Source organism: Photinus pyralis, unplaced genomic scaffold (assembly GCF_008802855.1).
Source record: "Photinus pyralis isolate 1611_PpyrPB1 unplaced genomic scaffold, Ppyr1.3 Ppyr1.4_LG10, whole genome shotgun sequence".
NCBI lineage: Eukaryota > Metazoa > Arthropoda > Insecta > Coleoptera > Lampyridae > Photinus > Photinus pyralis.
Genome location: NW_022170250.1, coordinates 5,011,465 through 5,029,904, shown reverse-complemented (window position 1 = coordinate 5,029,904; position 18,440 = coordinate 5,011,465). Strand labels below are relative to the sequence as shown.

At 36.3% G+C, this 18,440-nt stretch overlaps 2 protein-coding genes across 2 annotated transcripts; both read right to left on the bottom strand.

The window, feature by feature from the left end:
• Positions 1 to 3,871: 3,871 nt before the first annotated feature.
• LOC116162440 lies at positions 3,872 to 4,833 on the bottom strand. Its single transcript, XM_031476059.1, has 5 exons — positions 4,673 to 4,833; positions 4,575 to 4,622; positions 4,480 to 4,521; positions 4,371 to 4,433; positions 3,872 to 4,319 (listed from the first exon to the last, which is right to left on the bottom strand). The coding sequence occupies exons 1-5, from the start codon at positions 4,722 to 4,724 to the stop codon at positions 4,045 to 4,047; spliced, it is 480 nt and encodes a 159-aa protein (XP_031331919.1). The 5' UTR covers positions 4,725 to 4,833; the 3' UTR covers positions 3,872 to 4,044.
• A 183-nt stretch (positions 4,834 to 5,016) lies between these two features.
• LOC116162441 lies at positions 5,017 to 5,793 on the bottom strand. Its single transcript, XM_031476060.1, has 3 exons — positions 5,771 to 5,793; positions 5,586 to 5,725; positions 5,017 to 5,540 (listed from the first exon to the last, which is right to left on the bottom strand). The coding sequence occupies exons 2-3, from the start codon at positions 5,611 to 5,613 to the stop codon at positions 5,212 to 5,214; spliced, it is 357 nt and encodes a 118-aa protein (XP_031331920.1). The 5' UTR covers positions 5,614 to 5,725; positions 5,771 to 5,793; the 3' UTR covers positions 5,017 to 5,211.
• Positions 5,794 to 18,440: the final 12,647 nt, after the last annotated feature.

Genomic DNA, 18,440 nt, shown 5'->3' with positions numbered 1-18,440 from the left:
ACAAAATAACACAGAAAAATGGCATTTCATGGAGGGAATGCCGGTTTTCCTAATTGATTTGATGGATAATCACGTGTTTGATACCGTTAAACTTTAATTGTTTGAAACCGTTTTCATGTTTTTGTAAATGTTTGCTCAATTATTGCTATGTTTCGAATTGCCATTCACTACTTTCCTCTTCCTATATCGTTATTAACAGATTTGACCAGCAAGGCCATGTAACCTACACGCAGTTTTTTACACAGGACTTTATTGCACCAAAGAGGAGCCACATCCGGTGAGCGCTCTTAATCATTTTGCAATTTGAAGCTACCAGCTCCGCCCACTGCCTAGCCCACGCAGATGACGTGAACTTGAGTGGTTCTTATCTTGGCTTAAGTAGAACGGGTTCTTACCCTAGGTTCGCGCGGGTAAAATTGGTTCCTATTTTAGCTAATGTCTCGAGTGGTTTGTATCTAGGGTAAGGTGCATCAGTGTCGATTTTTCTCGTTCTTAAATGTTGTAATTTAATCTCGTTGCGGAATGTTGGTGGATTTCGGTCACGTGGTCGATGATGATATATTGATTCGCTATGGGAATTTGGTCTTTTGCCTCAATCAATTAATTTATTTTGCTTTAATTCACGCTTTTTAATTTGATTCGCGTTTTGATTGTAGTTTTGCTTTTAATCTACCGAAATTCATCGCATCTTTAATTAAATTAATGTAATGTTATTATTTCTTTCAAATTAATATAGGGGCAGAATTATAGTTATAATTAATAGCGTTATCGTTTGGCTGCATATGATATAAGTTAAATATTCCGAGTGAAAAGAGAGCAGGGGAGAGAAAGAGAGCTGCGCCATATTGCAAACCTAGGCTACTCTCAAAAAATGACAAATTATTCATTTCAAATTAGTCAAAGAAAGAGAAAAAAGATTCTTATGTATTAGTTCTATGAATGAATGCGAATAAGCAAAGCGTAGCGTTCAGAAAAAGAGCCTCTGTACTTACATATAACGTTTTTCCAGTTCTGTTGATTGAAACCTTATCTTTTCACAGTTTACAAATATTTACACACGAAAGGGAATGCACAGACACAGAAATCTGGAGCATGAGAGGTAACTGAAAATGCTAAACACGTTTTACATCACATCTAGTACAATATACAAAGATTAACAATCGAAAGAAGTAACTCTTGAATTTGAATAATTTAAATCTGACATTAATTTAATACAAAATTTGATAAGATAAAGAAAGGACAGCTCAAGTAGATTTAAAGGACCTCCAATTTCCCATTGGTGAAGGATAACTTCCGAAGTCTCTTGCAAAAAGTACCTACATAAAATGCATAGTCAATTAGCCGGGCCTCCTCCAACCCAGAATGTATCTGAAGGTCCTGAATACGGTAACCTTAGACTAAAGTTGTATTTCGAGATGAATGCCGCTAAGTATGTTATCACTTCGGCATCTACCTCTGCAAGTGCGAAAAGGTTAATTACACTCAAAAAAGATTCGTACACAAAGAATTGAAGTCTCTCTCTAATCAATCCAAAGGAGTTTAAACAAACAAATATGTAATAATAATCATTTAATGTCCTACAGAAATACATTCCAATTACAGGACATATGAAAATGGATGTCGCCGAGAAAAGATAAATTATTAAAAAGCCTAACCATATATATACACAAAGGAGAGTTGCGCAAAAGATCTGTGCGAGCAGCGGGAGTATAAAATGTAATGGTCCTAGGGGTCTATCAAGCCGACACTGAAAACGTTGACTTACCCTATACTTACCATTGGCAACTCTGTGAAAAACTACGAGCAGAACCACCTACCTTTCAAGTCGAAACAATGGAAGTTTCGCGGCACTTTTGAATTTGGATGGCAGTCGGCTCGATACGGATGGCACGAATGAACTCCTACGTTGTGTAATTGATTCTTGTATGTGTTGGGACGTGAGACATAATCGGGAAGGGAATTAAATAAAAGTCAGAACTTTTGTGCGTAAGAAATGACAAGAACAAATAAATATATTACGCACACAACAAGACCATACCAGGGAAACATTCTACGGGACAAAAACCCCGGCATAGGCCACACAAATACATGAAATAAATCACCTACAGTAATAAATGCAAGAAAAAATACACATGAATAAAACATCTCAAATTGTATAATACAAATCAGATAATCGAAATCAAATGGAATTAAACAAGTTCATAAACACAAAATACACAAGACATCATAAACGCAGTGGAAAACATGATAAATCAATTCAGTACAAAAACACATCAAAACACCTGTACGATCAATTGAGATAACACAACTCGTACAATAAATAAATTGCATGTACATAGGAAACATGTAAATGGTGTGGCTCTACTCCAGCCCGAGAAGGGGTGGCATTCACCCCTCCAAGTAAAAGCAACCCTGGGCTCAAGTTCACCTATGAAGTAGAGGGTAAGAGGAACCTAAATCCAAACTTTCAAGCAAATCCGTCGAGGCGCGAAAAATTACACGCCAAAACGATCATTTACTGGTCTATAAACATAAATTAAGGAAGCATTACACCAAAAACGTAAACAATTCCAAACAATAGCATAACGGTATCACATATGTGATTCTGCATTGCGGTTAAATAAGTAAATTTCAAAAACAAAGATTGAAACATACAAAAAGTATAAACTGCGGCATATAAAACACAAATACGATATAAAGAAATGCAAAAATTACTACCTGCATTAAATAGCACAAAACAACAACAAACATTTATTGAGCGACACGTTCACGACCACCATTCAAGACAAGATGGCAAACGTAACCCCGTTCGTGCTTTCTAGGTGGCGCAGGCAGCTTTTTCCCCACCTAGAAATTGCATGGTTGCCAACTTTCAAAAATATGTGCATCGTCGTAAGTTGCATATGCAGGGAGGAACCTTTCAATGTGGAAATTACCGAATTGTTTACTTACCGAATTTTTACTAACATTTTCTCCGAGAATGAAGCAATCACGTGGGTGGTAAAAACTGTAATCATTTGAGCTATGAGACCTAATTCCGTAATTGCGTTCGACTTCTTTCAACTGTATTAGGCTCGAACCCCGAACGAGGGGCGAGTTATCTATCTTGGGGACAAGATTATGCTAATAAAAACTCTTCGGTTAGAATCGATGTGCGATAAATGAGTTGCGATTTCCACATATCTTGCCGTTAATTGAATTTGCCATGTAATTTTCCATCTTACTCCTAACAAAAGGACTTTATTGCACCAAAGATTAGTCACATATCTGTTCCCTTCAACCTTTCTCAGAGTTTAGATACCTGCTTACTTGACCCATTAGTTCCCAAAATGTGGTTTTAACTTTGGGCGTAACCAACTTGGTATATACGCATTTATTATCTTTGTTAACCACTGCTTAAACTCGAAATTATTTTGCTAACTAATTTTTCGACTGTATTAACCAAATCTTAATAATGTATCATTATTAAGGTAGGTATATGTTTGAGCTTTCAGGGAAATGTAGCAGCTATGTAAACATACTTAACTAATTTGTCATATCAGCTATGTAAACGTAACGGACGTAGGTACGTGTAGATTGGGTAGGATACAATAAATCTGTTAAAAAGCATTTTGTCTTGTTCTAGGCACAATACATGCCAGTCAATGGGGGTCAGCGTGTCAGCCTTTGGTACAAATGCAGTGTGTTGAAAGTCACTCACTGTGACTCGGGTCAGGGGAAATGATTATATTATTAAACTCGATTTTTAGAACTTGGTTGTGCCCTCTAACCCGAGATAAAGTTCATCTATTGCTTCGAGCGTCAGACTGGGCCCGATTACCTTACTTCAGGTATTCAGGTAGGTATTACTTCAGGTAATAAAAGGCTGTAATACTAAAAAGACGTTATAATGTAGAAAAATATACATCTAAAGAAATACCTAAGTACAAAAACATTAATTGTCATCGACGTGCGATCAACATTACTATAAAAAATAGCTATTTACATATGAATGTTATCAGTCAGTGTCAAGGTCATAAGGTTATAGCCGAATTAGAATATAACCTACTTCTTATCACCCTTGGATAATGGACTCAGCATAGGAAAGTCGTACGTGTGTAACGGCTCGTTGTCGATGTACTCTAGCGAGTCGTCGTACGGTAAAACGTACTTTTTCGACTGCTTCTCGTTCGGTATCAGGGTGGTGTTGCTTTGGAAGTTTTCCATGAAAATGGCGCAGGGCGGCGCCCTATTTGTACGCACTCGCGCGAACGATACGTGCTTGTTATCGTGGCAGCACTGTATTAGCAAGTAAACCAAGGTAAACACCATCAGGCCCCCTGAAATCCAATCGGTTACTTGTGGTTAATGAGATCGAAGCGTCCACTTGCCAATGATTAACGAAAAGAACTTCAAAATTAACGAGGTCGTACAGCAGTTATCCTCGTTCGGATCTGTTTCGAAAGCTGATGAGAATTTATGTACAGAAATAGCACTTACTTTGATAGTCCGTTCCATTTGCATGCGATGTGTAATTGCTCTCTGAAATGGGAGGCACTTATTCAGGGCACAAACATACCTACACTTTGACTTACCCAAAGGTTCCGACTCATTGACCATTGGGGCCCCGTCTAGGTCTTGGCCTTCATAATTATTCGTGAAAGACAATGATTCACTCACGGGCTATACTCACATTTAACCGTTACGAAGAACAACAGCTGGATAACTACACAAATTGGCGACATTCTGCGACAGGAACTTAACGTGCTCACCCATAAGAACGAGTGCAAGAGTTCTGTTTACATAATTACCGCTAAATACTGTTTTGGTCACGTGTTTCCTTTCAATTAAAACGCGTTATCATTGGTTAAAAAACGCTGGGGAGAAGGGAGAGGTTATCACGAAAGTGAACTGGGGGCTGGGGCACAAAGTTGAAAATTTTAAAATGCGTGCGCCCAAATTACGATAATAGTTTATCGAACTCGCCCTTGCAGTTTAAGATAACAATTTATTTAACAAAAATAATTAATACATCCATTCAATATAATTATATGATATAGATAATACTATAAATAGGAGAAGACTGTGAGAGATGTTTAAATCCTTATATCAAGAGAAAGAGCAGTAAAGATTTTAAATAGATTGGAGCGAAAGCTTTATCAAGTTTCCGTGCATTATATTATATAATATAAAAATATCACAGCAAGCTTTGAAAGATTTTCAAAATACTCTTCAGTCGTACTGGTCGGATAACGGATTCGTCGTAACTCTACCGCCGACGGCCTGATGGTAATCGGGCAGGGAGTTTGTCGAGTTGCTTCTCGAATTGGTGACCGAGTGCGTGTAGGTCGGAGGTAGATCGTAGTCGTAATCGATGTTTCCGTTGCTGCTGCAGCTGTGAATTATAATCGCGACGGGGCAGGTCACGTTGTTCGTATTATTGCCGGGACTGACTTCGGCATGATGCCTCAGACGTGCCATTCTCGGATACGATGAGACACTTCTTGTTTCGAAACAGAACCGTATTATTAAGTAGGTTATAAGTGAAACGGTAATTATTCCTGAAAGAAGTATGTGTGAACCTTTCTGTACTTGATCTCACTTACCAAATACGATGTATAGTAATATAAACATTGTTGAACATTTAATTGTACTGAGAATTCCTAAAAAAAGGGGTTGGTTCTTAACATGAGGGTTAGACTTAGGGGGTGTGTACTGAAAATGAAAATATCCCTATCTTCGCTCCCTAAATCTAAACGTTTATTTAAATTATGTACCTACAAAAGCATACCATTGGTTTTAAGTTTATAGTTTTTATAATTAGGTGATTAAAGGATAAACCGGTGAAAAAAAATTTAAAGTACGCGCCATTTTTTCAGCCAATACGAGATCGATTTTACTATCAAGAAAAACAGAGGCGGGTCAAAACATAGACATAGACGCGTATGCAACTCTGGATAGCCAAAATATGTTACATATATAGCGTGATGTTGAACCCCTACAGATAGGCAACACATCTTACTACTACAGGAATTTTAAAATCCCGTTCTGCGCAGACGTCAATTTAGTACAGGAAGCTAGAGAGTGGCGTCGGCGGGAGTACTGGTGGTCCAGTGTTTGATGGTGGCGTGTGCTTTTCATAGTTTAGTGTTTGATATATTTTTCCAAGCGATATCAAGGTATTACTCGTTATTCAATGTTTAAATTTCACGCTTTATTTGGTTTCGTTTTGAACTTTGCTTTAGATTTGAGCTCTGCTGATTGCAGGCATGGCGTGGGCCGCTATTGTTTGAGTTTACTGTTAAATGAGTCATGTTTTAGTTTGGCTCCCTTGTGCACCTAATTATGCCGCAATGTTTTTCACGATTATTTGAATGTGTTTACGCGGGAGTCGATTACCAGAATGTTACTGCTCTGAATGTTTGGATTAATAATTTATTTCCGTGGAAGAGAGAGACACACGCAGTTTGCCCTGTCGCTGTATATGTTTCTTTTTTCATCTCGCGCAGGCTGCAATTCTTAGCGTCTCGCATTGCGAAAAATGTTTAAAATGTGGATTTGTATGCGATGTGGCCTGCTTCCGCTTGAATACCTGTGTTAGCATTCTCAGGTGCACGTGCACTTTTCACGTATTAAATGAATGATAAGCAAGGTCGGAATAAGGTCATGTCTGCTTTTGCTGTAATTGATTTATTTCTTGTATTTGTGTTATGCCAGGTTTTTTTATTGCTGGTTCTTTTTTCCTGGCTTTCGGTTTGGATTTGCTCTGCGGAACCAAGCTCCGTGCGTAATAAATTTCATTTTCTCATTCCTATCGGACGCACAAAAATTCTGTCTTTTATTTAATTCCCTTCCCGATTGTGTCTCACGTTCAAACTAATAAAAGAGCGCCATAGGAAAATGACAACGTAGGGGTCCATTCGCACAACTTGGTCCAAGCCGAATGCTACCGAGATCTAAAACTGGCGCGAACGTCCGACATTTTGACAACTAAAGTTAGATGGCGCTGTCTGCAACTTGTTCCCCATAGTTGCCAACTGTATGTACAGAGTAAATCAATATTTTCAGTACCGCCTGAGGAACCCCTGGGAACCTTACAACAGGGTGTCCATCATGTATAGACTATAGTAGGTATATATCTCGGTAAATATCAAATGTATACAAAATATTTCTATATAAAAGTTGTTTACCATTATATTTCTCATAATAAGGCAGTTGATTCATGTCATTATTGGCAGTTTGTTTAAGTACTTGAAATGTGTGCTTTAAATTAAGATTTTTTTTTTTTTTTTTTTTTTTTTTTTTTTTTTTTTTTTTGTTGGATCCATTTTTGAGTTGGATCCATCGTTCCTCGAAATGGGGGTTGAAATATATTATGTTATCAAAAATCTCTAAACCTTCCCCATATAGTTTTATTCGTTGAAGTTTTTAAAAAAAATCAATCATTTCGAGACATGCCGTCTGCATGATCTCGAATTTAAACTTTACTTAAATAATTTAAATATGTAGTCATCTTAATAGTTTCAATACTTTTATAAGTTTATTTTTTCCCCCCCGTTCTTTTGAAATGTGTTAACCCAAATTTCAACTTTAATGTAAAAATTCAACCCCCCGGTTGGTTGTCTTAACAAGGCTTGATAATTAATTCGTCTTGAAACTTAGGACAACCTTTCCGTTTTAACCACCCTTCAGGTTTTTTCACTTGGCTTCGGCCAGTTTATAATTAAAAAACAACATGTTCGTCTTATCCGTCTTCAACGTTTGTAATTTACCGTTTTCCTGTTAACTTTCACATCGCCTGATGATGGCAGTACGCCGAAACTATAGTCGCTGTTATTTTTAAAAACTTCAACGAATAAAACTATATGGGGAAGGTTTAGAGATTTTTGATAACATAAAATATTAAGATTTTGTATGAATTATGAAAATACATATTTGATTAAAGAAATTGATTTTTAATTTTGAGATGCTCGAAAACTAAGAAATGGATCCATATTCCTTAATTAAAATGTATACATCTAAGTTGTGGCCAAGACCACACGTAAACAAAAATTTAGCAATCATCACGCCAAAAATGAACACGATTTCAAACAAAAGATTAACGGTATCTAACACATGAATCTGCATTGAGGTTAAATCAGGTCAAGTTCAAAATACAAGATTGAAACTCACAAAAAATATACAACCCTGCATACAAAACACAAGTGCAATATAAAGAACCAAAGATTACTACCTGCATTAAAAACCACAACAAAAACACCAACCATTTACGGAGCGACGCGTTAGTGACAGCAATTAAAAACAAGATGCCACATGTAACCAACGTTCGTGCTCTCCATGACGTAGAGAGCTTTAAGCTTTTTCTCTCCTGAAAATTGCGTGGTTGCCACTTGCCAGCTCTCAAAAATGTGTGCATCGTCGCGTCATAAGTTGTATGTACAGGGTGGAACCTACAACTCACCCGGTAGTTTCGCGAAATGCTCGTCTGGCTTTAACAAGAAAAAGGACGCAAATGTCGACGCGTTTTTGGAGAGATATCCTGACGTATAAAGACGTTTGCAACCTGCGCCCCGCGGGTTCTCAACAGGGTTGCGCGGGTACATGCTTGAACGTGGTAAACAAGTCAATTCTAAATTGGAACAATGCGGTAATTCTGTTGATTAGTGGCAGCGCTTCACAAGCAAAAGACATTAACAAAGTATTGGCACTCATTTATTACATATTAAATGTTTCCTTTCACATGCGCAGTGGTGACAATTTAGACGAACATTTCACACGGTGCTGTGACCACAGCCTTAACATGTCATACAAAATGGCGGCGTTACAACAGTCACTGATCTAAATAGAGGTCAGTGATTACAATTTGGGGCTAGGACAGACTGTGTTAAGACCAAACGTACCGAATCGCTCAAGAATAGCATTATTTATTGGTTTCATACATTTACCAAATAAACTCAAGTGGTAGGTATAATGTGTGGTTAAACGTACCGTCAGAATTGCACTACCGATTGTGTTTACTGAAGGAGCTCAAGAGGTATCATTTGTGGTTACAATTGCAAAACGACCGCTGTTTAGTGTCACGTACTTCTACGATAATGTCGGCAATTGTGAAAGTGGAAGTAAAACAAGAAGACAGTATAAATATTGCCATTGATGAGAAAGTTTTACTTAACAATGATGTGTCCGGAACTCTCTCCATGTCTCTGGTCCGGAATGATGATAAAGCGAGAAGTTAACGAGATTACAATCAGTGGAGATTAGTCTGAAACATGCACTCGTCGAGACGAAAATAATGTCACATGGGAGAATGAATTTTTGACTGTTAACCGATCGCAAATTTCGAAAGATTTTAATTGTACTCTGTGTAAGTACACAACCAAAGATGAATGCAATTTAAGAGAACATCTGCGAACCCATAAGGCGGTTGAAGGTTTCAAATGTAGTCAGTGTGGTTACACAACAAATATTAGGTACATTCTCAAACGACATCTAGTGACTCACAGCTCTAAGGATTTCAAATGTGACCAGTGTGATTACGCAACCAATAATAAATTCGGTCTTAAAGGACATTTATTAACCCACAAGACGACTAAGGATTGGAATTGTGTTCAGTGTGATTTCGGAACCAATTACAAATCCCATCTTAAACAACATCTATTAACCCACAAGATATCAAAGGATTTGAAGTGTGCTCAGTGTGATTACGCAACAAATAATAGATCCAATTTTAATGTGCACGCATTAATCCACAAGACACACAAGAATTTTAAATGTGCTCATTGTGATTACGCGACCACCAATAAGACCTATTTAAGAAAACATCTGCCCTCACACAAACCTTCCAAGGATTTCAAATGTTCTCAGTGTCGTTACGCAACTAATAATAAATATGTATTTAAATCTCATCTGCTAACGCACGATAAATCCGAGGGTTTCAAATGTACCGTGTGCGATTATGCGACAAGTAACAATTACAATTTTAAATCCCATCTGTTACGACATGACACTTCCAAGAAATTCAAATGTGCTCAGTGTAATTATGCGAGCCATAGTAAAAGCAGTTTTAGGTGGCATCTGTCAAAACATAAGAAGCCAACTTCGAAGGTTTATGAGATATATATAATAAAAATTTTAAAACCTGTCTCACAAGACTGTCAAGGATTTCAAATATGACTTAGTGTGTGACAAATCGCTACCGCAAAAGAATTGTGAATGTGATTATCCTGAAATTTAGTCTTAAATGCGTTGTTCTAAAAGTACCATTCCTATTTTCAATCGAACTTGACAAAATCTTGACATTTGCCACAAAAAACGCTGTCGACGCCGTCTTAGTTCTCATATTGTGTTATTATTTAATTTAAATTAGATGGAGTATGTGTGTTGCTGCTAATTTGCGATATTTAAATGGTAGGAGTAGGTTTATTTGGTATGATAAGAGTAATGGCAATCTATATCGAACCGGGTTGAGTAATTTGCATTTAAAATTTAAAAGATTCATTTTTTGTTGTGTTCACCGGTCCGTAAGGCTGGACATTAACATCTCCTCTCTTCATACCCCCCCTCCCCCGCCCTTCCATTTAGTAATATCTGGATATTTTGAAATTTGTTTGTTTGTATGAATTTTCCCTATTAAACAAACGCTAATGTTAAAAAAAATGGATGTGACTAATTGCAGTCAAATCACAGAATTATATTTTCTTGACTTGACCATTGAATTTATAACTATCAGAAGCGCAGGTTAAATGGCAGGATATGTGACTGTTTTCAATAGTTTAAATTACAAGACGTAGATGTCTCTACCATCGAGAAAGATGAATAATAATGTCAGTTTTTTACCTTTGTTAATTATTATACAGGAATCTGTAATGAACCCACTATCTCGATTTGTAATTGTTGTATACAGAATTCTAGATACCCAAGAAACGTACAGGAACAGGATGTTGAATGACGTAAGATAAACATTCTTCCTTTCATGAATCGTGACCTACTTAACATTCCTTAAGGAAGATTGAATTACATTTGAACAGGAAAGCAAAAAATACGCAGGCATCCTTGATCACTGTAACAGAAATTAAATGTACCTACCTATCTATTCTTAATTTTTGTGTGTGTCGGTTAAACCGTTGCCACCGGTTAAACTACCTAGGACAGGGGTCGGCAACCTATTGAAACGGAAGAGCTAAAAATTACAATTTACAAAATTTCCCAATTCTTAAAGAGCCACAAATAATTTTTGATTCAATATTATAGTTTTTGGCTATATACAGGGTCCTGCAACAGTCCGTCGGTTTTTCCTACATACCTGATAGATACCTGGTAAAAATATTGGTGGTTGCGGATCTACAGAAATTATTTTTGAATGTACAGGGTGTTCCATTTTTACGATGTCAATTAATAACTGATCTTTTTAAATAGAACATCCTGAATATTTGGTTGTTTCAATGCCGTTTGCTCAAAGTGCTATAACTATTCTTTTTCAAATGGAACTACCACTATTTTATTTCGCTATTCGCTTTTGTCTTCTCTTAAATGTTTATAAGGGGTGCCCTGTGCTTAAACTCCGCAGTGTTTAGGTTATTCAATATTTTTCACAAAAGTACCTACTCATTAATTAATTACGTGTTTATACATCGGAGTAGGCTGGCTATAATAAAAAAAACAAAAGAATACCAGAAAGTAAACAAGTGTCAAAAATTAGATAATTATTTGCTGCAAGTATACTTTTGATACAAAATAAGATTAATTAAAAAAGCGAATTTCGAACAAATGAACTAATTTCTTTAGATAAATACGGAGAGCCGCAACTTTATAGGTATCAAAAGAGCCGCAGGTTGCCGACCCCTGATCTAGGATCACACGTCACACCTGGCAATTTTGATACAAAATAAAAAGGTCGTTAACCTCTTTTCTTTTAAATTCTGACGTTTGAAATTTGTTCTCAATGGTTAATCGATAACTTATCGATAATTATCGATTAATAGATAGTCAATCGATAAATTAAAAAAAATGGTCGACCGGTCAACAAAAAAAGAATTTTTTGCGCATGGGATTTACACAATATATATTCTGACTATAATAAGCAAAAATAAATAAAAAGTGCTATTAAGACATCGAAAATATTTGCTTTTACAAAAGTTACAGCGATTTGATTGAAAGCTTTCAGGGGCGAAAATTAAAGCTGGAATCTTTGTTTTCCCTAAAAAAAAAAGAAAAATGGAGGGTGATATTTTTCCGCGGTTACTTAGCAAAGAGGAAAAAAATCCTGGAACAGTTTTAAGGCAATAGTCCATGGTTTCCCGTTCAGTGTTTCCTGGGAAACCATAGAGCTGAAAATTATGACGAGCTGACAGGATTTGGTTTTGTATCATGGGGTATAGACTGTCTCTAAAGAATAAAGATGCACAGGTTACATTCTCATTTAGATCAATTTAAGGATAATATGGGAGCTTATTCGGAATAAGGACAACACTTTCTCGAGACAATGGAACTTAGGCACCTTCCCAAGGCCAGGAAGCATGATGGAAGATCAGATTCAGTTGAACATGACAAAAACAGCAAAACTGCTCCACTTTTAAACATTTAGACTCTAAGATAAACAAATTATAAATGTAGAAACGTTACCATTTAATAAATCATGCCTATGTAAGTAGGATTCTATAGGTATTTTTATTTTTTGGTTTTTTGCATTTTTTTCACACAAAAACAAATACATAACCATTTTTGGTTCTAATTCTTATTTGTGGCTAATAGAAGCAATAAAAATAAGGTATAAGTATATGTCCCATGCGCAAAAATGCTGTAGACCGGTGTAATTTATCGAAAATGTTAAAGGATTGGTCGATAAACCTATAATTACCGATAATCTATCGATTAATCTTACAACTATAAACTATTAAGATAGATAATTATCGAGAGAATTTTTAACGACATAAACTTTTCAATGTTTAGGTACCTATACCAGTTTACTTCCAACAAAAGCGATGTAAGAGCATTATTGAGTTGCCATATGATCACAATTCACAACCTACTGCTGTACTCATTTTTGAGGATTATCGTCCACTTGATCACCTTTGATTTCAGAAAACTTGAGCATCAAAAGATCCTGTTTTATTTAAATTATCTCTCGCAATATCAATACCAAAAAAACAAAAATGTTAGCGAGTGTACGCATGGATGATGTAATAGGTATATCGATTGAGAATATATATCGATGAGATTTATGAAAAAGTATCGATAGTTTTCTCTTGATAATTTCCGCTACTTATTTATTAATCAATAAATATCAGAGATAGACAATTTTCGTGGCAGTAATAATCGATTATTATCAGCAGCTAACAATCATTATTAATTATTTTCAAAAGTTATCGATAATTATCAAACGTTATCGATCATTATCGAAAATTAGCCTTACGATTTATCGATAATTGTCGATTATTATCGAAAGTTAACGATAAGTGATTAAAGTTATCGATAATTATCGATAGTTATCAATTAATGATTAATCGATAATTATCAGACTGAACAGACTTATCGATAAATCGATAACAATTTCATTTATCGCTCAGCTCTAGTAGGTATACGAATTCACGTAAACTGGGACCGATTTATTTGTGCACAATGCTGCATGGTTATAAAAAAAGCTGATTCGCGAAATTTAGTTATCAAATGTGAATGTGGAAATGATGTAGCTGCCTGCTTGCAACGGACAATATTTTGCCTTCAAATTTTTTTTGATCGTTTTTTAATAACAAAATCTCCCGCTTTCAGTAAAAATGTGGAACCTGCCTATTTTACTGCCTGTGAATAGAATGTATGAAATTGCATTCCTTCAAGGACAAGGACTGCAAGCTTCGTTCGTCTAAATGTATTATTATTTACATTACAAATTTACGCAATGCTTCTTAAGGGATCTATTTTTAGAACATTCCAATCCTATTTATAAAACCATTCCAATGATAACACAAAAAACATCCGGAGTTCCTGCCATCTGACGATTAAAAAGGAAAATATTCGAATGGTCAAAATAAATGGCATAGATATATAAATACATAGATACAGCCATACCCCAACATAGTTCAAAAGGACGTACCATCTATTACCATCACTTTCGGCACATTAATTACGTATAGCGCTATCCTTTATAGAGGTACCCTGAGCATGGAAGGCAAGATTCGCATTATTTATTATAACTGTCAATCAAATTGTTAGCACAAATCACACAGAAAATTATCAAATTTGAGACTTTACAACATAAATAAACCGCCTTTTTATTTATTTAAATTGCATAGCAGCAAAGAAATGTTACATTTAAAATGGAAGATGTTATTTAGAAAGCTGGCAAATGAAGAATTTGAAAAAATTACAGCTGACAACTGGAAGAAAGTGTGTGAACATGTGGAAAGTGATTAATTTAAAAGAGAAGTTATATTGGTTGATGTTTCTGAAGTTGACAGTGATGATTCGGATTTGTCAATTTCATCTGATGATGATTCGGATTGTGAACTTTTACAAACGTAATGAATGTTGACTAAATGATTATTATCACCAATTGGATATCATTGTTAAGATGTTGTATTTATTTTAAATAAATGTACACAGCGTGTAGCTTACTTACTACAATTAGCACTATAATTTCAAAAAGAAACCCCACCGATTGTACAACATATGCCGAAAGGGAGGCAAGACGCGTAGCGACCAAAATTTGATATTGCACGCACACACAGTCTATAAATCTCGTTTTCCTAAGAATATTGCACGGATCCTTCTTTGTGATCATATGATACAAACGCACTGCATCAACATCATATAGGCCAAAATGATAATTGGAAACGAATTCACTTCCTGTCGCAACTTAATCTCCGTTACCAATACGCCTAAAACCATGCAATTAAAATTAAAATGTTGAACATAAACTTTACTTACGGTTTTTTTGGTATTCTGTAAGCCAGCAATGAATTCACTGCAGCACATCATGCCAAACAAGGTAAACATAGTCCCAAATTTGAATGGCGTAGCTCTATGTAATAAAACTATTTCAGGAATAACAATTATGGACGCGTCTATCATTATGGCAAGCACTAATGTTATTCGTATTCCATTGATAACGCAATAATTACATAATATTTAGTGAATAAACCGGCCATTTAGTTAGATTTGATTTCGCGCGATCGTGAAATGTGTCAACTGTCACATGACTTATGGGACGCGCTAAGTTTGTTTTAAGCGTCCGATTCGCGTACGACATAGAAGTTAATGCAATAAAAAGAGATAGAACATGTTTCTTCTTGGTTAGAAAGTAATGGAGAGATGTACAAATTTCTTTGATATGTTTTTTAAAAACCGAGGTACGTTTGTTAAGGATGGCTGTATCTAGGTATTTATATATCTATGATAAATGGTTTGTAATGCTGCCATCTAATGTCAATGTAACGCTCCACTTTCGATCGCCCACGGACTTTCAAACGATCGAACTGCCCCTAGCGGCGGCCAGTTGGCACATGGTCACAAACTGTTATATGGGATCCGCGCTTCTGATAGTTATAAATTCAATGACTTGACGGAAATGGACAAAAAGGAAGTTATAAAAGTGCGAAAAGAGTGGGGAGAAACGCGTCATTATTGGCAGTGGTGTAATCATTGAGTTAGAAAACTAATGGAGGGAATATAATGGTAGAGGGGGTAAGAATTTTTGTAGACGGAAGTTGCCACAGATAGAGGCCACTCGCGTGGATAGGTTCCCGTGAAGGTACATTTTGGCCGACATTATTTGACATATGAAAGCGCGGGTCCTGCACAGAGTTGTATATAAGTAAATAGAGGGGCAGTACATACGACCTGCGCGTGGAAAAATAACTCCAACTACAGTGGCCAACTTTTAATGGCGGAGCCGTTGGGACTCATGCGCAGTGCGTGAAAGGGAATCAGCACAATTTTTGGGTGCATTCAGTTACATAATCACAAAACAAAACAGCAATAACTTTTCAGATGCTTCAGATTCAATTCATTTGTAAATAAACAGACGCTTTGGAGTAATAATTTAAGCATGCCCATTACATTATACTCTTTACCGCCATTTCAATGTTTAGTAGGCGACGATCTGTACATAAATAAAGGATATTTTAAAATGCTCCTAGAAAAGTGCAAGAAAAGATCAAATATATGGGTGGAAGGAAAACTCTTCGCAAGCAATTGTTGAAACTTGGTTTTCGATACAAGAAGTGTCGGGACAAACGTAGGTTGGTAATGGAAAGAAGTGACATTGTAGTATGGCATCTCGTTATTTAAGAAGATTAAAAGAAAATGAACAACCTGAATGTGACAATTAACCCGTTATATACTTGGACGAAACCTATATTCACCCATCGTACGAAGTGAGTAAATGCTAACAATCAGATGAAGTATCGGAAGTTTATAATAGGGCTGGTCAGAGGTACATCGTAGTATGCTGGTAGTTGTTCTGGTTTTGTAGAGGATGTCGCACAGTAAATCGGGGGATTATTACGATGATATGAATCATACCAACTTTATGCAGTGGTTAGAGAAGCAGCTTATACCAAATTTACCAGCAAACTCACGCACCTTATCAGTGTTCAAATAAATAAGCCACCAACAATGAATAATCGTAAGGAAGTGATACGTTCTTGGTTAGAAGCAAATAACATTCCTACGAGAAATGAATTTATTGACAATGTACAATTTATTGTGAACACCGGCAGTTCCAATGATGATTAGTGGTCAAGTGACGATAATGAATGAAAAAAGTTAAAGGTTGTGTGTTAATTTAGTCAATGTGAGTGTTATTAATTTCAATGTGATTGTTTCAATAACTGTCCATATTTACACAGCAGAAGTGCATCAGAATTGTAAATTGTGTTGAACATGAACATCTAACAATCTTAAATGTGTTTACGTTTTGTAGAAATAAAATTATTAATTTTACTGTTTCCCCTTGAAGTAATGCAACTCATATCGCGTGGCCCACTTATTTATATTTAGTAGAGTCAAATATTGCATGAGAATGTACAGTCTAAATTTCCAACGTCCTCGGACACGCCCTGTCAGGAACCTTCTGAGCGTGGTGCCACTGTACATACCTTCTGCCGATGCTCCATTTTTGAGATATTTGAGTTATTGGCATTTGAGGTTTGTCGACTTTGTGGCTACCCGTATTCAAACTGTGTTTTCGGCATTGCACACCTGAAATTTTGTCCCGCACCAAAATAAAATTTCAACTTATTTTATTCTTTCATTGCTTATTTTTATACTCACTGAGCATAAATAGATCTTTAAACTCGATCGCACGACAAATATACGATTTCCTTTATACCAGAATCTCAACTCTCGATTCTGATGTTGTAAGCCCCTTACCAGCTTTGTATTGTAGTCTACTGTATTAAAAGTTCTTAACGATTGTAATGTTTCTTATTTATTCAAGACACAGTGTTAACAACATCATTCACCACACATTGAATTTCTTTTCAATTTTTGTTGCAATGAGACACCATATTATTCTCAAGCCGAACCTGCTTTAAGGATCATTTAATTTGAAGCCGGTTCTGTTGTCGATTACTGCGCACACTCACCAACGGCCTGCGCAAGGTTCAATTGGAGTCAATTTTTCGCTACAAGACTGTCTCTCTATTTACTTATATACAACTCTGTGGGGTCCTGTCACTGTCAATTTTCCACCAAATTCAAATTTTATTAAATTTGCCATTTTAAAGTACCTAATAATTTCGGATCGGTTTGTGCTCTGGTTTATGTAAATAACTAACTGCCGCATAGTGTTTTTATCACACGCAATTTTGTGAATTGAGAATGATTAGCTGCGTATCATGCAAAATTTCTCATAAAGGGAAGAAACAGGGCATTTCCTTTCATCGGTAAGACATGTCATTTATCATGTTGTAAGCGAGGTTGTAGGTACCCAGTTTATGTCTTAGTTTTCCAAACCAACCAGTACTTTGAGCAAAATGGTTACCTAACATTTACAAATATATCTCAAGAACAGATCTCGAAATTTGCTCTTGTGCTCACAACGCTTCATTGACTGTGATTTCGACCAAAGGTTTGTGATGTACCCAAGTCGACAGCTCCCGCGCTAACGAAAGCGGGAAAAACACGAACTCGGAACACCTGCGTAGTAACACAAACCTCACACTTGACAATGTCCGGAACACCTACGTTGTGGAAGGCCAGGTTGCACTCACTCGTACCCATGCTAATTATCGGAAAGGCGGAACGCAAATAATACGCTTAATTGAAATTGAAACACAAATAAAGTTTATTAAAGAACTGATCAAAAGTGTAAAAAAATGAATCAAAAGGCCGAAAGACATCCTACAAATTTAGACAGAATACATTTAAAGCCAAAAAGTGCCAGGTTCCCCTAGAACTCATCGGACAAAAGAACCGTGCTAAAGAAAATTCCGACTCACTGTTCACAGAGGTGAAATCTAGAG